The sequence below is a fragment of the Pogona vitticeps genome, chromosome 1 (genome assembly GCF_051106095.1).
Source record: "Pogona vitticeps strain Pit_001003342236 chromosome 1, PviZW2.1, whole genome shotgun sequence".
Classification (NCBI taxonomy): Eukaryota; Metazoa; Chordata; class Lepidosauria; order Squamata; family Agamidae; genus Pogona; species Pogona vitticeps.
Genome location: NC_135783.1, coordinates 193,282,495 through 193,304,281, shown reverse-complemented (window position 1 = coordinate 193,304,281; position 21,787 = coordinate 193,282,495). Strand labels below are relative to the sequence as shown.

Here is a 21,787-nt window from a genome sequence, read left to right as displayed (position 1 = left end):
GACAATCCACTACTGACAGTGATAAAGAACCCTAGAAGTTCTTCATTGTATTCCATTAGGAGAATTTACCAAGGCACTGACTCACTAAATCCCCCATTTGATACAGAGCTTACTCTAGTACACTTTACTGAAACAATAGGATTTTGGCCATTGTAAATTAAAAGAGCAACTTCCTTTTGCAGAAAATTAGGGTTTTCATTTATTTTACTTTGTTTCTATGAATAATAAAGATGTTATCAACTAGCTTTCTATTTTTTCAGGGCCTGCATTTACCAGTATAAATACGGCAAAATTAGATATGCAAATGAAATTCATTTGTTTTAAATGATTATGCAATAACTGAGTAGCAACGTGACAACCAATACAGCAAGATCATAAATGCCAAGCTTGAGTTCCAAGAATGTTCTGGCACAGTTCCTCTCTTGCATCATACCTACATGTTTGCACAAGAACATCATATTTCGCAATTCAAGGTAAAAGGATAAAAATTACAGCTCAAGTATTTTCTATTATGCAGTTACAGGTTATTACAGGCTCTGAATCTTTGCTTCAAACATGCTTACTCAAGCACGGTAGATTTTTTTAAGTTCTTTTATCCACAGTGTGCCTTTTGATTGAAACTTGGTACAAGGAAATGACCAATTCAACACTGCAGACCATTTTTATTTTTTTTTTATTTTTACAAATACTGCTTTTGGAGAGGAGGATTCAGCCAGCTCTGTTATTCATTTCTGAACAGCTTCTGTGTGGAATTTCAAAATTGAAAAGAAAAAAAAGGAGTAGACATAAACTATGTTAGTTGCAGAGTCAGGCTGCAGACCTATATACGTAAGCAGCAATCATTCCTGTACCTAGTTTAGGAGTTATAAACGGCAGAATTAGAACCAGGACAACAGTTTAACAGTCTCAATGATCATAAATTATAATCAGGTTTTTTTACCCTTACAAATTTATATATTAATGGAAATAAATGCAAGCATCATGTCACCAAAATAATTACAGTTGATACACTAAGATTAAAAGGTTCTGCTAGTTGAGACTTTTAAATGTTGAAAAGCATCCATCATTTGTCTGGACCTGCTGAACCAAAGCTTGCATCCTGACCCCAAGCAAATGTATGATACTGTATATTTTAGCCTGTATTTCCATATACAGATAAACCTCTCAAGCCAGTGCCAACTGATTTCTGCATAAACACATTAGCATCTGGTTTTGGAATAAGGACCAAACCTTTAACATACCTAGAAAACTTCAAACTTCTAGCCTTCTGAGTGCTGTACAGATTAGGGACAGAGTCTCCAGCAGAAGTGTAACTGATGCCATTCAGTGTTAAATTCTGCTCACACTCTAAGGGAACGTTCTTGTTATGGTATCCTTGAGGGCTAGTTTGTGTCTTTTCAGCAATATGGCCAGGCTTCATTTGCTTGGCAAGCAATCCTGTCCCCGGTATAAAAAGCTGCTGCTCAGTCTGCTTTGTAGGACTGTTCTTTGCTTTAGGTGCTAACAAATTTGCTTTGTCTTTTCTTGGTACCATCTCCCAGGTTAATGGATTATACACCGTTTGTCCATCAATAGGGCATGCATTTTCCTTGTGCAACCAGTGGTCAATGCAATTCCTGTGGAACTGAGAAAACACACGCATAAGGGACTGTACCTTGGTAAAATTTTCATCAAAAGACATTTGTTTCCCAACTGAATACAATTTTAATCAATTCTTATGAGCAAGAGCACCAACACATTACTTGTAATGAGGCAGGATTCACCTCCCCCATTAGAGAAAATCAAGCATAACATACATGGTCTCACTGGAATAATACTGATGCAGATCTACTTATCTCAGGAGAATTAAGCCTGCACAGGCTAATTTACTGTGGAAAATGCATTAGCTCAAATGGAACTAACTGCTGCAAATCAATACACTTAAATAGTCATGAAGTTCTTAAATAAATTTATTGACTGAGGTGATGCTTTCCAAATATTGATGATGGTGTTCATAAGATCTTTTGTCTTACAAGCTATTATTATTATTAATTTTATTTCCATGTCGCATTTCTCCCAACAAGGGACCCAAAGTGGCTCACAACATTAAAAAATTCACACAATTTAAAAACACAGTAAGTGAAATATTAAAAGATAAATTAAACAATATATGTTTTAAAAATTACATTAAAAGATTAAAACATTAAGACATGGAAAAGATTAAAATTATTTCCTGAAATAGGGTTCAGGGATTCAGTTGTAATCATTAAAAGCCTGCTTGAAGAGATGGGTCTTAAGCTTTTTTCAGAAGGGTAACAGGGAAGGGGCCATCCTGATCTCCCAAGGGAGAGTGTTCCACCCTAGGAGGTGCCACAGAGAAGGCCCTCCCCCCAGTGTCCCCATCAGCTGTGCTTGTGCTGGCAATGGGACCGAGACGAGGGTTTTCTCTGCTGATCTTAAATCACCGAGAAGGCACATATAGGGAGATATGGTGCTTCAAGTAGCCTGGACCCAAGCTATATAGGGCTTTATAGGTAATGACCAGCACTTTGAATTGGGCCTGGAAACAGACTGGTAGCCAGTGCAGTTCTTGTAACAGTGGTGCCCTGCATAGCGACGATAATCCGTTCCGGAAAAATCGCTATGTGGATTCGTCGCTATGCAAAATAAAATAGCCTATAGGAATGCATTAAAACCCGTTTAATGCGTTCCTATGGGCGAAAAACTCACCGTTATGTGAAAATCCTCCATACGGCCGCCATTTTTACTGCCCGGTAAGCAAGGAATCGGCGCGAAAACACAGCGGGCGGCCATTTTTTTTACCCGGCGGCCATTTTGGAACCGCCAATCAGCTGTTAGGAAAACACTGCTATGCGAAAATCGGTAAGCGAAACAGCTTACCGATCATCGCAAAGTGATTTTTTCCTATCTAAATCATTGCAATGCGGTCGCAAAAGCGATTGCAAAAACTTAATCGCTATGCGGATTCGTCGTTAAATGAGGTGCCCGTTAAGCAACGCACCACTGTACTTACATGCTCCCTGTAGCTAACCCCAGTCAGTAGTCTGGCTGCAGAGTTTTCCACCAGCTGAAGTTTCTGAGACGTCTTCAAAGGCAACCCCACATAGAGTATGTTACAGTGATCCAAATGGGATGTAACTAAGGCATGAGCACTACAAAGCCCTAATGTTTTGAACATTAACTGTCTATGTTCCAAACAAGAGGAAGAAACAGGAAGCAGTAACTCTGCTACACAGAAAAGATGGTGGGTTGGACCAGATGGTCTTGGTGGACATTCTAACATGGAAGGGGGTATAAAGTAATGGGAAATATAATTTCCAGTAACAAACTGATTAAAATCCGGCCAGCATTAAACAATGAACCATGTAACACTGAATCAGATGCCTTCTACTCAGTTGGACAATTGGTCTGCATAGTCAAGCGCTGCATGCTCTGGCAGCGGGCTACTAGGGCTCTGCTCTCTCAAGGTCCTTCAACTGAGGATGCCTAGGGGTGACTGTAAACCACTGCATCTCAAGTGTGTGGTCTACAGCTAGTTTCTTAACAGATGTGAAACACGGTAACCTTCATGCAAATCTGAAAAATGAGAGCAACATCTTTGGAAATAATGCCTGAAATCCTGTTACTTTGCATAGTAAGTCACAACTAGAGCAGACCTATTGAATCTGTAGGGATTTAGTAAGCCATCTTCTCCGTAAACCGCACTGATTCGAATAGGCCTACTGTAGCTGTGACTATATTAAAGTAGGTCACAATTAAGTAAGAACATTTGAAACAATAGAACTTAACGGAGGATTTAACTCACCCAGTCCTCATTGCTTAATTGGGCCTGTAATGTTGTTTACTACATGAAACAACAGGGTTTTGGACATCATATGCATATGTGGAAATATCCTGTGCCATATGTACAAGGAGCACATGTGACTGGTACAGTATCGCATTGCAGTTAACAAATCATTTTATGCATGGAAACTCAGATTCTATAAATGGAAACAATCAAAAAGTATCATGCCAGGCTACACACAAGGCTAACAAGGAATATTTTGACCCTGGGGAAATGTTTACAAGCTAGTTGAGCATATCTTCCTTTGTGCAACTGACCAAATGTCTCAAGATACCATAGCACAACAGTTCCTGAATGCAAAAAGACAACAAAAAAAGGTGCTACAGCAGCTGTCAATTTTTAGACTAAATGTTAGAGGCATATACAATTGTTTTATATTTTTACAGCTTGAGTCAATAGAAAGTGTGAACTGCTTCTGCTGAAGAGCACCACTGAATCAGTGCAAACTGGATTGGAGGAGGAGATAATGCTAGGCAGCTCTTTAACCAGATACCATTTTTTTATTTACCTTGTGTTCACATGGCAAGAATCTTGTGACCTGGCCAATGCAGAAACTCTTCAAGCAGAGTCTGCATTGCAAACCTGGATCAAGTAAACTGCTGCATTTCCTAACCAGCATAGTAGGTAATGAGTTCATTATCTGTACTGGTACACAACTAACCCTGAAAAGCAAATAAGAGAACATTGGTTAGTCCATACTCCTGTTGTTGAACTCATTTGTAAAAGTTAGCACAAGCAAAGTTAAATTATAGCTAAAAGAAATATTATTGAAATTAAAAAGTAAGGTCTGTGATGGATTTCTTCTATATCCCATAGGTTTTTCCCCCAACATGAATTTCCTATCAGTTCTCGTAAATAATACAATAGTGTTTATTTCAGCAAGACCATAGGATTTAGTGATCTATAATAGCCTGTCTTATATTTGTTAACTGTGTAAATGTTCTCTACTCTAGCAGGGCCACTGTGGCACAATCAATCCCACAATCGGTTGTGAGACCAACCTTGCCAGCAGCATGAGAGCAGGCATGCATTGAGAGCTCCCGGAGCAGTGGGGGGATGCTTATACAATTGTCCTTCCCTATATATTTAAGCCACTATATTTAAATCGGTCTTCAATTATGGGGGATTTACTACTGTCCTCAGAAATATGACTTCTCAAAACTCATTTCCCGTAATTGAAAAAAATTCAAATGAACTGTCTTATTACTTCTCTTTCTCATTCGAATTCTGCTCTGCATCAACCCTGTGCAGCTGTTCTGAAGTTGACGGTTTTACCACTGGTTCAACTGACCTCCATTTCTGATTCCGTTTCTAAAGAATGGACAAAGGATGTATGAAAATTAAGCCACAGCAAAAATTACTTGACAAAAATTGACCATGTTGGCTTTTTCAAAGACCCTGACAATTGAAAAATACTTTCTTTCTTTTATCAAAACAAAGCAATTGAACTGTGACAAATAGTATCAAACAATGTTGAAGAAGATGGGGCCTTCCAGATGTTCTTTGGCTGCAATTCCCATAAACCCTAAATAGCATATCCAATTGTGAAGGAGTCACAGCCCAAGATCTGGGTAGGAGTTTTCGTCTCTAACATCTGGCGGACCAAATGTTCTCCAGATACCACAGATGGCTGCATCAGAGCCTATACAACTACAACTACAACTACAACTACAACTACAACTACAACTACAACTACTACTACTAGTAGTAATAATAATAATAATAATAATAATAATAATAATAATAATTATTATTATTATTATTATTATTATTATTATTATTATTATTATTATTATTTACAACATAAAAACACATATATTCCCCACAACACATTTGTGCTATATTGCTCTCCACCCTCAGGTTTATATAACAATACATTTACTACATGTACTTATAACTGTTTTCAGAATTTCGTTTCTTGTTTTAACTTGTGCATCCCATCTCCTTACAAAACTATATTGATTCTTCTGGTGGGGTATATCCTTTATGTTTGAAAAATGCATGTTCTATAAATTTGTTTCAAATTTGACTAAAAACATTCTCTTTCAAGTGCCCTTTCCTAACTTTCAGTTCACATGTCAGTTTGTCATTGATGGCTAAATTTCACATTTCATCATATCATTCTTCTAAACTCAACTGCTTGTTATTTTTCCAGTTCTTTGCCATTATTAATCTTGCAGCTCTCACCATAATTATAATCAGTTAATTTACCCCTTTTTCTATTTGGCAGTTTCTAACTATGTTTAGCAAAGCTATCCTTGGACATTTTTCTATATCCCTATAATTTCCTTTATCTTACTACTGATTTCCATTCCTTTTGTTTTTCTTCACATGTCACCAGTTTCTTACATCTCCAGCATAGAGGTGATACCTTTTTATTCATCATATGCAGTTTTGCTAGTGTAAAGTAACATCTCCATATAACTTTATAGCAATTTTCCTTTACTTTCACTGACATGTTTTTTATTATTCTTCTCCCCCTTATCGCATTCCAAATTACTTCCTTAATTTCTTTGTTAAAGACTCCTGCCATACCTGTTTTAATGGTGTTGCTTTATATTCATCCTCAAGTAACATCTTACATCTTACACTCATTATCCCTTTTCTTTGGTATTGATCTTTCATCTCTTCTCTTTTCTCAGTAATTTCTTCGAATTCAGTGATTGCCCTACATTCTTTTTTATCCAAACCTTAGTCCAGTTGTCTGTCTTATATTTAACCAAGTAAATCTTTATTTTCATAATACAGTGGCGCCTCGCATAGCGAGGTTAATCCCTTCCGGATTAACCTTCGCTATAGCGAAACATCGCTGAACGGGACAGGGAAAGCCATTGGAACGCATTAAACATCGTTTAATGCGTTCCAAAAGGCTCCTTTACTCACCGTTCAGCGAGGTTTCCTATGGCTGGCAGCCATTTTTGCGCCCTCGTTAAGCGAGGGGAGGGCGCGAAAACGCTGTGCGCGGCCATTACGGAGCTTCCGGCGGCCATTTTGTCCGCCGAACAGCTGATCGCCGGGGCTTTGTTTTGCGAAGATCAGTAAGCGAAACGCTTACCGATCTTCGTAAAGCGATTTTCGCCCTATCTAAACAACGTTGAGCGATCGCATTAGCGATCCAAAAAAACGGATCGCTATGCGATTTCGTCGTTATACGGTGCGCTCGTTAAGCGAGGCACCACTGTACTTCTTTTATTCTCATTGTATCAAAGATCTTTACCCAGTCTTTAATTTTAATTGCTCTCTGTTCTATCAAAACCTTACTTAAATTTTTCCTCAAATTTTCTGGGGAAATTAGGTAAATCCACCACACTCTTCAGTGCAGAAGTTTGTGGACTTAATATTCTTTTATACTTCTTCCAACATGTTACTTAAGAATGGATTATCTATATTTTTCATCAATTCTTTTAGATTTTACTTATAGAACATATTTGTTATACTATCCTTAATCTTATAAAGTTCCAGGTCACTACATATTAATCCTTTACTATTTATTATAATTCCTGGGACATGCCTCAATTGGTTAGCTATATAGTATAATTCAGGTATACCCAATCCTCCTTTCTTTTGAGGTAGATAACTATAATTTTTAATTTCTTCTTGCCCTTTTATTTTCATTGCAATATCTATTAATCAAATTCTGCAATTCTTTTAATTCCTTATCCTCTATCTTTATGGGCAGCATCCAAAAATACAGTGGTGCCTTGCATTACGACGTTAATTCGTTCCAGTGAAATCGCTGTAGAACGAAAACCTAGTAATGCGAAAATAAAAAACCCATTGAAACGCATTAAAACCCGCTTAATGCGTTCCAATGGGCTAAAAACTCACCGTCCAGTGAAGATCCTCCATAGGGCGGCCATTTTCGGTGGCTGTCTTGCGAGGAATCCATCCCAGAAAACAGCGGGGAGCCATTTTATTTACCCAGCGGCCATTTTGAAACCGCCCATCAGCTGTAGGAAAATCATCGTTTTGCGAAGAATCGGTTCCCGAAGCAGGGAACCGATCATCGCAAAGTGAAAAAAGGCCTATTCAGACCATCATTTTGCGATCGCAAAAACATAATGCGGTTTTGTCGTAATGCGGGGCAACTGTAAAGCGGGGCACGACTGTAAAAAGTTTTTGGGGGTTATCTTCATTTTTACTAATGCAGCTCTTCCAAACTATGATATCTTCAATCTCTGATAATCTTGAATTTGTTCTTTAATTTGTTTATTCACATTATCTAAATCTGTTTTAATAATTTCTTGCATTTTCCAAGCAATTTTTATTCCCAAATATTTAATACTATTTTTTATCTTCCCTTCAAATTTTTGCTTTATTTTACTCTTATCATCATTCTCATAATTAACATACATTCTGATTTATTCCAATTTACCTTTAACCCTGTAACTTTCTCAAATAATTTTAAATGCATTTTATTATTATTTATAGAATGTATTGGATCCTCAATTGTCAACAATGTGTCATCTACAAATAGATTGACCTTAATTTAATTGGTGTTCCCTATTCTTTTTATTTTGGTATCCTCTCTAATTGCATTTCCTAATAGTTCTGTTTCTCATGAGAATAGAAGACTCCCTGGAAAAGACGCTGATGTTGGGAAAATGTGAAGGCAGGAAGAGAAGGGGACGACAGAGGATGAGATGGTTGGACAGTGTCATCGAAGCGACCAACATGAATTTAACCCAACTCTGGGAGGCAGTGGAAGACAGGAGGGCCTGGTGTGCTCTGGTCCATGGGGTCACGAAGAGTGGGACACAACTAAACGACTAAACAACAACAACAATAGTTCTATTACTAAAATAAACAGTATTGGTGATAACAGCATCCTTGTCTTGTTCCTCAGCCTAGCGTTATTTTTTTCTGTAATTCCATCATTTACTCTAATTGTAGCTGTGTTTTCGGAGTATAGTTGCTGTATAGTGTTTCTAAAACATACCAAACCCTAATTCTTTTATTAGTATCTTTAAAGCTGTCCTTCCCACAGAACTGAAGGCCTTAAAAATATCCAATGACACTATAGGTAAAGGTAAAGGTTCACCTTGACATTTAGTCCAGTTGTGTCTGACTCTAGGGCATGGTGCTCATCCCTATTTCCAAGCCATGGAGTCAGCATTTGTCCGAAGACAATTTCCGTGGTCACGTGGCCAGTGCGACTAGACAAAGAATGCCGTTACCTTCCCACCAAGGTGGTACCTATTTATCTACTCGCATTTTTACATGCTTTCGAACTGCTAAGTTGGCAGGAGCTGGGGCAAGCGACAGGAGCTCACTCCATCGCATGGATTCAATCTTACAACTGCTGGTCTCTGACCATGCAGCACAGAGGCTTCAGCGGTTTAACCCGCAGCTCCACCGCGTCCCTGGCGTGTGGCGTGATAGTATATTTGCTTTTATATTTATCTTTTTAGTTACATATATTACATCAAGTACTCTTCTCGTTAAATCTCCCATTTGTCTACCTTTTATAAAACCATTTTGGTCCTTACCTATATAATTATCAACGAATCCATTCAATGTTTTGCTAAAATTGCTGTAAATTTTTGCATCCTGGTTGATCAATGAAATTGGCCTGTAGGAATCCATATTCATTTGATCTTTATTTAATTTCAAGATTAATACTATCATTGAATGTTTCCAAGACTTTGGGATTTCTTCCCCCATTAATATTTTATTAAATAAGTTCTTCATTTTTGATAGGAGTACACGTTTAAACATCTTATAAAATTCAGAACCTATTCCATCTGATCCTGACGTCTTAGCTTTTTAAAGTTTATTGTCTCTTTTATTTCCTCCTCACTTATTTCTTGTTCCATTTTTTCCTTATCTTTCATTTGTATTTTCTTAATGGTGTTGTTTTGTAGATACATACAGTGGTGCCTCGCATAGCGAGGTTAATCCGTTCCGGATTAACCTTTGCTATAGCGAAACATCGCTGAACGGGGCAGGAAAAGCCATTGGAACACATTAAACAGTGTTTAATGCGTTCCAATCGGCGCCTTTACTCACCGTTCAGCGATGTTCCGGGATGGGCGGCAGCCATTTTCGCGCCCTCCCCTCACTTAACAAGGGCACGAAAACACTGCGCGCGGCCATTTTGAGCCATTTCGGGGCTTCCGGCGGCCATTTTGAGCCATTTCGGGGCTTCCGGCGGCCATTTTGGCCGCCGAACAGCTGGTCGCCGGGGCTTCGTTTTGCGAAGATCGGTAAGCGAAACACTTACCGATCTTCGCAAAGCGAGTTTCACCCTATCTAAAAGTCGTTGAGCGATCGCATTAGCGATCCCAAAAAAGGGATCGCTATGCGATTTCGTCGTTTTACGGTGCGCTCGTTAAGCGAGGCACCACTGTATTAATTTTCAGCCTTAGTCTCTATTTTAACCCCTGAATCTATGGAAGACCTTTAGAAATGTCAAAAATGACACAAAAAACCACCACAGATGCTTCTCTGTACAGATGACTGACAGCCACATCTGACAAGCTGAGTTAATGGTTCCCTGTATGTCTTCTTATTTGATACCCCTACATTAAGATAACTTTTGAAAAGACAGGGTTGTACTGTACCTCTCTGAAAGCAAAATTATGTGAAGGATGACAAAAGCTTCTAAAACATCCATGGCACAGGTGGTATTCACTACAGTCAGTGCACCTGGAACAAAATTAAAAAGGTCAGTCGTTTCCTAATTCAGTTTTAAATTCAATTCATTTTTGGCATTCAAATTCATGTCATAAAATGTGATTGACACTTGCTAGCTTATAAGCAGAATATCACATATTAATTTATTAGGTGAAACAGTATACCTTCATCTACCTGAGAATTTTTGATATTTTTGAATCCTATCAATAAAATATTAGATATTCCCAGCATGAGTATACATAATACTGTACATAATACTGTTTTCAAAGGTGAAAACTCTCCATCTCCATTCTCAAAAGTGATCATTCTGAAAGCAGCTATTTCAGCTTACATTTAATACCCATCTGTCTGCCTTTGGAAATAGATGGGCATGTAAAATCTAATCTCTACCATGTTATCTGGGAATTTCAGAATCAAAAACTCAAAATATTTTTTATATTCTTCATTGTGCAAAGTGCAACATTTAGGTCTCCATCAGGATGCGCAGTGTCTGTATGTGCAACTTGCCTTAGTTTCCAACTTCTGGGGAGGTGGATTTGTCCACAAAAGTCTGCATTACTGTATAATATAGCAGTTAGTCTTTGAGGTGCCACAATGTTTATTTGGTTTTTTTAAAAATATATTTTGTTTTTGGCCTGATGTGTTAGCACAGACTAAAGTGGCTACCTCTTCTTAAACTTGTCTTATCTGTATGTTATGTGCCAACAAGGTATGTGAGATATTTGTGGGGCAATTTACCACTGCCACTCCCCAGTAAGCTTCCATATCTGAGCAAGAATTTAAACCCAGATCTCCTGAGTTCCTGTATGCTGCCTGATTCTCTCTCTTTGCAAAGAGCAAATCTGGACAAATCCTCAAATGGACACTAGATGGAGACTTTCTTCCACTATTTCTAAATGTTAATTTCTATCCTTTTTTCTACTTTTGTTCTCAAACTGGCCACTTTCCATTGATAGAGATCTAAATAAAAAATAGAAAAAGTGAAATAGAGTGCTAATTCTAGCACCTATCATTTAAAGTTTCTCACTGATAAATCTCATCTAACCACCTATATAAAAGACGTTACTAACTAAAGGATTCACTATATTTGATTCTAGGATTCAGATTCACATGTAAAATGATAGCTTGGTCACTGCTCTTAGTAAGAGGAAGTTTTTCTTCTAATAGCTTGATCTTGTGCACATTTAATGAGAAGCAAGTTCCACTGCAAGCATGGGAATTCTGTACATACCTAACATATTAAAATGTAAGGGTTTATAACACATGCAACTCCCATACAAGAAGATCTATAATTGCAGAAGTTCCACCTGTATGTTTTTGTGTGCTACATTCCTGTAGCCCCTGGCACAGCATCCGAAAGATCACTGGAATCCTTAGATCTCTGCCTCAGCAAAGAGGAAACCCAACTTCAGAAGAGGAAATCCAAGGAAGCATCTACCAAGTCTTCCCAACTGCAAACATTTCTCCAGCCCTGGGAGAAAATTATACCAACCCTGAAGCTGATATAAACTATTAGGGGAAATAAAAAAAATAGAATTTTAAAACCAGTCCTCTCCTCCCTTTCACTCTGCTAGATTTGTCTAGTTAGAATGTACTTAAAAGAGTTGTTCCTTTAGATAAAAAAAATGTCTACCACATGATGTCTTTCCTCAACTATATATCTCATTTAGCTTGCTTGTTGCTGTAGTTGATCACAGAAAATAAACAGGGACTGACTATGGGCATGCTGTGAATCCACTCTGGACTTTATAGACTGCACTTTACAGGTGCTACCCATAGTACTAAACCTATTTTGGGGATGGGCTTTCAGCAGCTTAGACAGTTCCTATGAACTGTGGATTCATAGCACCCCCAAAAGCTGGAGTCATCACCTGCCACTGCCTGAGACAACCCTTAATATTTGTCTGCTAATTACTGATGGGGGCGGGGAAGGATTAAAGTGTTACAGAACAATTTGTGAAAATATAAGAATTGAGCTGCTTCAAGATGATTACTTGTAGCAATTCCCCTCAATGGGGCACACTCTGCAGTTGTTACAAGGGATTCCAAGATGTTTGTCAAGATGCTGCTTCTCAGCTACAGTCACAAGTCTTTTGCAGTTTCTGAATTCTTCCAAGATGAGCTTCAGAGGTGCAAAGTCTTCCCTGCACAGAGGGCACTTCACCAAAGAGTCTTTCTCTAACTCTTTCTGATGATCAGTCCAGATTTTCATACATACTATGTGAATGTTGTTTCCACAACCAAACCTATGGGATAGTCAACATCAATTATATCAGTAGTTATTCATATATAAAATTTTTGAAGAAGCTGTAAGTGTTGTTACAAACATACACTAGTCAAAACTTAACAAGAGCAAAGAAACACCTCTTAACTCAACAGTGTCCAACTTCCCTTTAGCAAACAGACAGTTCTCTTTCATTTACTAAGATTGCCAGACACTAAAACCAAAGCATTATATTCAAACCGATTTAAGGAAGCACATGAGAAGGACACAGCACTGTAACCTAACACTCCAATGTCACTCCTCATATGGAAGGCAACAATGGAGGGCTACCATGACATGTGGATGCTTCTTATGCAATTCCTAATCCTGATTTTCTGACATATTTCCTATAGTAAGCCTCCACGCTGAGAGGCTATCCACTTCTGATTGTTATTCTCCGTGTAAGAAAAGCAAGATTAGGGTAGGTCTACAACAGTCCCCTTTTTTGTGTGGATAATTAAACAAGTTGTATGCCCAAGGAGGTCTACTGTCTCTCCATTTTCTCTGAATAAGCTATGCCACATATTAGTTTTAAAACGTTTAGAGATTTATTTTAAACTTAGATTCTCAGAACAAGAGAAGAAGCAATGTGTTATTGCAGACTGGAGAATCTGGCCCATTTGTTGGTGCCTGGACTTGTGAGGAAACTAAGCTGTGAGATTGTTCAATGAGAGTGGGCATCCAGCTCGGGAGCCAAGAGTCAGGAGAAGAGCCAAATGGTATAGCCTCAAGCAAAGTGCACAGTCCTGGAAAACCACCAGAAAGATGGCACCGGTAAACTGCTTCTGAATACCTGACAGCCAGAAAACCCTGAGAAAGGTCACCATAAGTTTGAATCTACTTGATGGCATGTGATTATTAATCAACCTGTAGGGGCCTAATTTTGGTTCAGAAGATGTGTACAGGTATTCCTGCATGTTGCTGATGAAAAGGAAGCCCCTCATATTAGGAGCATATGCCTCCTTTTGTCTTCTGATAGGTTGGCTAAAAGGAACATTGACTCACCTGCAATATGTGACAGGAAGCATTTTCTTGAGAAGTGTGTCCTGACAAATAGGGCATACATCCTCGGTATCAATTTCTTTTTGTGCAATGTACCCATCATCAGCTATCTGCAACTCCTTAGCAGAATTAATGGTTTCTCTTGGTTGGGAAGTGACTTGCAGGCCCTGAAGCATGTAATTTATTTCACTTTCCACAAGACCCAACTGCAAAGCATCTATAGAAAAGATTAAAAATATCTCATAATACAATCTCGTAACTGGTTCCCAACTGAATTCAAAAGCCAAGTGTAGTAACATGGAGACCACTCAGTATTCATTAGGAAGCCAGATTTCCCACACACTTAGAGTATGTGTTGGAGTTACTGCAGACATGAAGATGTTTTCAAATCTTGTTTGTGATACATATGGAAAAAAACAGTTAGAATTGACTCCATGCTGACTGATGCCCAAAATTATTCATTGAAAAGTATTCTTGTAAGAGGCAGATCTATTATATAAAACTAGCATTCAGTGTATCAATCTGTGACATAAAAATGTGGGACTGTCAGTACTTACATTCATGGTCTCTTGGAAGTTTGAATTTTTTCAGCAATAACCTACATATAAAATAGTGGGGGGGGGGGGGGAGAAGCAATTTTTCACTAACTTAACAATGGACTTCAAGCTACATATTCAGTTTTAAATTTACATTATAATTTTGGTACAGCAGAAAAAACATTTTATTATATAAAAATGTAATTTAAAAAAATCCTTTTCTTCTTAACACATCTGTTCTATTCCACTATTTTTGATGCTACAAAACTCATGGAGCAGCATCTTTCTTGCTATGATTTAATGAATCCGTGAAAGACACAAGATGCAAAGTAGGGACGTTCAGGACTCACTATGCCTTCAGTTGATTGGTTAGGGCACATTTCTAGGTCACAACCTGACCTAAGCAGGATTCCAACAGCAGCACCATCACTATCAGGGACAACATACAACATTGCCCTTCCAGATATAATCAAAAGTGTAACACCAACCATCCTTCTCCAGTGGCTAGTTTGGCTAAGGTTGATGGAAAATACAGTCCAAAAATATCTAGAGGCCCATACATTCCCCATCTTTATTCTATACAAATATACAATGATAAATTATTTTGCAAGTGTCCTACAACATGTTTGAGATGAATGTGGGTCTTGGGTCTGAAAAAGCTGGTAGACCTCTATATCATGCTACACTACTTGCTTAAAAGTAATTGCCTGATTTGGATGCACATATTCACTTAAGGATACCCTGGACAGCAATTCTATAATTTTCCATCTCCTTTGTCCCCATTCACACAAGTCTTCACTCATTTCCTTTGCTTCATTCCATTTTAATTCTTCAACCACTGCCTACTTTCTTAAACCCCTTTCTCCTTTCCCTTCCTTTTGAGGCTACCCATTTCCTCTCTGATTGTATAATAATAATTACTAATAATTTACCATCAAATAAATTCTAAATTATGGCGACGCTTTTCAGGGTTTTCCAAATAGAGAATACTCAGAAGTGGTCTATTATTCCCTTTTTCTGGGGGCACCCTGGGATTGGCTAGGGTATGTGCAGCTTGCCCAAGGCCACACAGGCTAGCTCTACTTGTAAGAGTCAGAGTGGGAAATTGAATTTCCAACCTCTGGCTCCACAGTCAGATACCTGAACCACTCAGCTATCCAGTCAGCTGCCTATTAGAATAAGTACCATTTTTTTAAAAAAAGCTGGATAAAAATCGATACAAATTTAAGATAACATAGTAAAATTCAAATATCACTTGGATTATTAGAGAGAGAGAGACAGAGATCAATTTACCAGCAGATATGTTTACAGAGGTCTTTCTCGTTCACAAATACTGCACAGCTGCATGTGTGAGGGTTCCCAAGGAAAACCTTGTATCAAGGAAAGAGAAAACAGTCTTTAAATTTTATAACGCAGATACTAAACAATGGAGAATATTAAAGACTACATACAGGTGAGGTACAAAGCTGTTAACTAAATTGTTGAAACTTTTTTTTCTGTGGATTTACGCAATATTTCTTTAAAACAATGCTCCTAATTCTCAAAACCTGTAACACCTGCATGCATGGACGAACAGGCTTGAACTATAAGTACCAAATATCTGTGGTGGCAAGAAAATGGGGCATTGGATTCAATTATGTGACTAATGGTTTCAGAATAAATTACTGTACTATAAAAAGGTATTGAAGGGGCCACACACAGATTTGCTTTAACAAGAATCACCAGCTGCATCCAGAAGATAGAAGTCTGGATTTCACTTCTCTGGATGACTTCCACAAAGACTCCATATACAGACTTCTCACATACATGCCTCTTTTTTGGACTGGGACATTATGTTTCATATACTGCCCAGCTGGAAAAAACTGCTGTTCAGCTTGCACCCTCAGCTTTATTCTCTAGGCATGGAAGAGGTGGTTGTGTAACCATCTCTTCTTTTCCTGAAAGCATTACATCTCCTAATACATAATTAAAGCACTTATTTGCTATTTTACAGCTAAGATTTTGTCTAACCCTTGAAAATCTTCAAATGGAATCATGATCCTACTCAAGTTCTAAGAAACCAGAAGATAACTAATGGAGAAAATGCAAATAGTATTTTTATACACTTTAAATCAATCATAGGACTATACTTGAGAAATATGATTCATGACTGACTTTTACAACATAGGATTCAGATTCCCCCCCCCCCCGTGTCTACAAAGAGCTGATATTGTACTTAAAGGAAAGAGACTGAACATAGAGGTCAATATGTGTCTCTACTGAAACGGAGAAAGGGTAGATATATGCAGAAATACTGAGATAAAGTCACATAATGTCTTTGAGAGAAGCTTGAGGAGGACAGGAACAGCTAAGGTCAATAGGACGAATAGAGACCTCTGAGTGCTGAGCTTCACTGTGCTGTATGACACAGATTTCTATGTACAAATAGCTTTTTTTCCTTGCCAAACATCAGTGACTGTCATCCAAAGCTATACAGGGTGGGCAAAGATAATTTGTGTGCAGGTGACAGTACTTGTAAAGTTACCATAATTGTGGTTTATAAATAAGAGAAGTATTTATTGAGTGGTTTTACAAGGTGACGACGTTAAAGAAGATGCAAAGGAAGGGTGTGAGAGATGTAGCCTGTAGAAAGATCCTGCAACAAATCAACAACTGACTTTTGGGAAAGGTCAGGTGGAAGGAAGAGATAGCTCTAGGGACAAGATGAGAGGGGAGAATCTCTAGTTAGAGAGGAAAAAGTAACATTTCTATGCTCTGCTTCCACAAGAGGCTGCCAGAAGTGTACTTCTCTCACTTTAAGATACACAAACATAGTGCCTGCAATGTTTGCCCAAATGCATTATTTTTCTCTTTAAGGATAATCACATAAACGGTACCAGAGTCTCAGGGATTACTTCTGCCACACAGATGATGAACCACCTCAAACATTATAGTATGAGTGTTCGCAGTGGATGGTAGCCTCTATATAGTCTGGGCTACACCTTTGACCAAAGCCATCATTGTCAACGGACATGGAAAAATTTTAACTCCAAAATGACTTTATTTATTTATTATTTAATTTATTTATTTAACTTATATGCCGCCCACACTACCCGAAGGTCTTTTCAAAAATGTGAAAGTGACTGAGAAGATGGAAGAAAACTGACAGAACAGGCCATATACATTTCCTGTATCAGCCCTTTTGCTATTTTTCTAGGTTGCCCCCCCCCCCCACACACTTTGTTGTCCTTCCCTAAGCAGGCAAAGACCTTCCTCTTCAGGCAGGTTTTCCCTTAATCACTGGTGGTCTGAGAGGGGTTTTAAAATAGATTGTGGTGTTTCGTTGTCTTAAACGTGTTTTAGTATTAATTTTATTGCCCTTTTAAATGCAATACTTGTTTCATTCTTTTTTAGTACTTGTGTACCTACGGTTTTTAGCTTCTACACACAGTATTTTAATGAGGCCAGCTGCCCTGGGTTCTTTTTAAGGAAAAAGGCAGGATAAAAATATTTTAAGTAAGTAAGTAATACATTTGTTCCATGCAAGGTGTGCCCGCTGGAAGGCGCCCCTTTCCAGGTGAAAGCAACGTACTGTATTTGGAAACACCCCCCCCAGGCCCTCCTATTGGGAGGGAAACCCTTCCTTCCTTCGCAGCGAGGCTTTTCCCAGAGCCCCAGGCTCAAAGGCAGGGAGGGGGCGGCCAAACGAGAGGAAGGCCTCTTGTCCCAACGCCAAGGGCGCTCTGCACGCGCCCCGAGGTACTGTATCTTCCCTTAGCCGAGCCCTCCCCCCCCCCCCCGGTGTCCACGGCTAGCGAAGAGCGAGAGCCTCGATCCCCACGGAAAGAAAAAAGGGCGCCGAGGCCTTTGGAAACCCAGCTGCCGCCGGACGCCGTCTGCGGAGCGCGGCCCGCTTTTCCCAGCGGCTGGAGTAGGAGGACCAGCACCGCAAGAGGCTCCCGAGGCGAAAGGCCCGGCCGTGCGAATGGGGCCCCCTGAGCGAGAGGCGCCGGCTGCCTCGCGTGAAGGCCTCCCCTTGCTCTTCGTTCCGGGTCGCGGGAGGAAAAGCCCCCGTCGCGGGCGGGACGCTCGGCCCTTCGGCCCGGCAGCCCACCCGGCCGGCTTGGGGGGGTGGGTTGTGACGGCGAGTGAGGGAAACGGCGCTCCGGCAGAGCCCGTGGGGCGAACAGCCGCGGCCCTCAGGGAAGGGAGGCCTCCTCTCAGTCCCTCGCCCTCCTCCCTCCCTGCCTGCCTGCCGCTAGCCGGGCCGTACCCGGTGCTCCGCCGCCCGAGCAGCAGGAGGAGGCCCTTCCTCCCGCAGGACGAAGGCGGTGGGCCCCAGCTCCCGCACCAGGCGCAGCGAGCAGCCCAGCGCTTGCTCCTGCCGCCGGCTCAGCGCCGCGCTAGCCGTGACACGACGCCGCGCCATGGAGGAGGATGGAAAAGAAGAGGCCGCGGGCGGCGGCGGCGGCTCCTTCGGCTCAACGGCGTCTTTGAGAATGGGGGAGGGACGCCGCCGGCGGTTCCCATGGAGACGGGGAAGGGAGGGACGGGCGGGTCGATGGGCGTTCCCTCTGGAGGTGCCGCCTCTCCCCCCCCCCCCGCCTCGGTTCCTCCCTCGGCCTGAGAATGATGGGCACGAGGAGGAGGAGGAGGAGGAGGATTTACTGGTGGTTACCTTGGAGACGGAGCCCGCGTGCCTGCGCCTATAGGAGAGGGAAGGCTCGCGTGGTGGGCTTTGAGTTTCTAGGCCGCCTCCGGAGGGTCCTTTCGAGGCGCCGCCTGCATCGAATATGGGGGGGGAGGCGGGGTGAGAAGGAGGAGGGAAGAGTCCCTGCCGCGCCCCCCCAGCCGGGGTTGGGCAAACGGAGCCCTTGGGAGGTCGCTGGACTCCCAACCCCTTTTCGTGTGTCGTTCCAGACGTAGGTGCTGTTCTTAATGCGTGTGGAACGACCCACCGCCAAGGTGGTGGTGCACAGCTTCCTGACCTTCCCAAAGAGCCAATGAACAGGTGTATTGGGGATTTAAATAATTTTTACTGACATCACCTGCGTGGAGGCAAAGGACCAAGCTGTATAGCAGCTCCCCTGAAGACGGCGGCCTCCCAGTGTTTATTAATCTCGTGGATGATAAGGGGGAATCAGTACCTAACACGGACACGAGTGGACAAATTGTCAAGGGGAACTTTTACCTTTACCTCTTGTCCCTACCCCTTCCTGCATGGGTTGGGGTTTGGGGTTCATTATGGCCAATTAGCTATCTATTCTAAATTTAGGGCTGTCTGTAAGTGAACACAGGTCTTGACACCACACTAAATTAGTAGGGGCAAATCGTCCTCGTTCTGCCCACAGTTCCTCTTTGTGCTTTACATACAACCAGTAGGACAGTCTTCAAAAAAGTTAAAATAAATGGGCACTAATCTGAGATCTGAAATGGCAGCACACAAAGGCTAGTAACAGAATTAGGCATGGGACTTTCATTCTTCTGGACTGCAACTTGCAGAATTTACCAAGAACACTCCCCCCCAGGCAGAATCCTGTGAGTTGCAGCCTAAAATAACATTTTAAAGAAGAACCTCCTTGTGGGCCTCTGTTGCTATTATCTTGGCCTTTCGAGAAGAAGCTAGGAATGCAAGGGTTTATGGGGGTCTCAAAGGACCATGGCACAGGTAGTTCTTTGAACCTAATAGGCAATGAGCGATATCCCACAATCTTTCGGGACTCCGATGAACCCAAGCCACTCCCAGGCACTTCCAGAATCTGTTCCCTTCTTGAAAGGCCAGCATAATGGTGATGGAGACCCACATGGAAAAGCTTATCTTTAAAATATTATTTTTACACTGCACCTCCCAGGATTCTGTCTAGTGGGATATTCTTGGCAAATTATGGAAATTGTAGGCCAAAAGAAACTAAAGTCCCATGCTTAGGCAAAACACTTCAGCATTCCAGGACACTTTCTAGAGCAGTGGTTCCCAGCCTTGTTTCGCTGCATGCTGTTTGACTACAGTGGTGCCTCTTGGAAAAATAGGAACAAAAGAGTAAAGATATTCTAAAAAGCCCAAAGAAATAACAAATGTAATTTACCACTAATGCAAATTATGCAATTGAGTTCCCCACATTTGAAGAAATCATAGGGATCAACAGCATACCCGAAGTACAATGCATGACCCTCCTCCTGAAAAAACCACTCTTATGAGATGGTATTTCCTCTGCAAAGTATGAATTGAAGTGGCCCTTGCACCTCATATGCCCTTCTGTCCCCTGACTCTCCAAGTCGTGGTGACCCTCTGGCTGCACCTCCCACTCAGTACAGGGCCGCACAGCGCCAGTCCTGCCAGAGGCCAAAAGAGCTCCTCAGTGTTTTGGGCTGCCCTGCGGGACCCCCATCAGGGGCTAGGTGTTCCTCCCACAATCCTCTAGTGCACAGGTATTAGTATAAGGTATTAGCATATGCTAATACCTGTGCACTAGAGGATTGTGGGAGGAACATGTAGCCCCTGATGGGGGTCCCACAGGGCATCCCAAAATGCTGAGGAGTTCTCAGCCTCTGGCAGGACTAGGGCTGTGCAGCCCTATCCTGAGTGGGAGGTGCAGCCGGGGTGTCACCATGCCTTGGGGGGTCAGGGGACAGAAGGGCATATGAGGTACAAGGGCCATTTCAACTCATGCCTTGCAGAGAAAATACCATGTCATAAAAGTGGTTTTCTTAGGGGGAAAATCATCTATTATATTTTGAGTATGTTGCTGATCCCTGTGATTTCCCCAAATGTGTGGAACTCAACTGTATAATTTGTGTTAATGGGGATTACATTTGTGATTTCCCTGTTTTTTCTTAATTTCTTTTCATCTCTACTTTTTCTCATCAGGATCTATTGCAAACATAGTAAGTTCTGGTTGTGTTTTATATTGCTTTCTCCCCCCCCCCCCCAAAAAAAGAACAAGGCAAAAGGAGTCACTATTATCAGGAGCAGGGGCTGCTTTGACTCCTTTTATCTTGTTTCTTTGTTGTTGGAGAGAGAAAGAGGGGGAGGCCATCTGAGACCCATTGAATTTCCAAAGGCAGTGCAGGTGAGGGGATTGTTTTTTCCCAATATGGTACGGGAACTGTGTTTTGCAAGACGATGTCTTCTATAGATAATTTTCACAAGACAGTGATTTTTTTCCCCAATTGGAATGCATTAAATAGATTTTAATGCATTCCAATGGGGAACTGGGTTTCGGAAGATGATGTTTTCACAAGACAGCGATTTCCACGGAATTAATTAAAATCGTCTTGTGAGTACAGCTAATGGTGAAGGCTTCTGGGAATTTTAGTGTAAGAGCATCTGAGGACCCAAGATTGGGATATGTCCATGAATTCCACTTTGTATGTAGAGGCTTGAACAAAGACAAGGGCTTCTTAATAGCATATACCAGAGCATTTATTCAGTTTACTTTGATTATTATTATTAATTTATATAGCGGAATTAGTGCATATAACTCCATATAGAAAAATTAAACAAGAATCAGAAAGATGTGCCCCAAGGGA

The 21,787-nt window shown here is 40.9% G+C and overlaps 1 protein-coding gene and 2 non-coding genes across 6 annotated transcripts; 1 reads left to right on the top strand and 2 right to left on the bottom strand.

Moving 5' to 3' along the window:
* Positions 1–659: 659 nt before the first annotated feature.
* On the bottom strand, positions 660–18,793 carry ZSWIM2 (zinc finger SWIM-type containing 2). 4 transcript variants are annotated; one of them, XM_078393626.1, is made up of 10 exons: positions 18,534–18,793; positions 15,575–15,651; positions 14,303–14,343; positions 13,749–13,962; positions 12,475–12,726; positions 10,408–10,492; positions 5,052–5,155; positions 4,353–4,506; positions 1,242–1,624; positions 660–742 (listed from the first exon to the last, which is right to left on the bottom strand). In XM_078393626.1, exons 1-10 carry the CDS (start codon positions 18,687–18,689, stop codon positions 709–711), a joined length of 1,500 nt encoding a protein of 499 aa, XP_078249752.1. In that variant the 5' UTR covers positions 18,690–18,793; the 3' UTR covers positions 660–708. The 4 variants fall into 4 exon arrangements, with proteins under 4 accessions (XP_078249752.1, XP_020666287.3, XP_078249753.1 ...); XM_020810628.3 differs by lacking the exon at positions 660–742 and having other exon boundaries at positions 897–1,624; XM_078393627.1 differs by lacking the exons at positions 660–742; positions 12,475–12,726 and having other exon boundaries at positions 897–1,624.
* A 1,526-nt stretch (positions 18,794–20,319) lies between these two features.
* Positions 20,320–20,483, bottom strand: LOC140703582 (U1 spliceosomal RNA). Its single transcript, XR_012082903.2, has one exon. It is a non-coding gene; the product is annotated as a U1 spliceosomal RNA (small nuclear RNA).
* A 437-nt stretch (positions 20,484–20,920) lies between these two features.
* Positions 20,921–21,085, top strand: LOC140703548 (U1 spliceosomal RNA). The gene has a single exon (XR_012082883.2). It is a non-coding gene; the product is annotated as a U1 spliceosomal RNA (small nuclear RNA).
* The last annotated feature ends 702 nt before the right edge of the window (positions 21,086–21,787 follow it).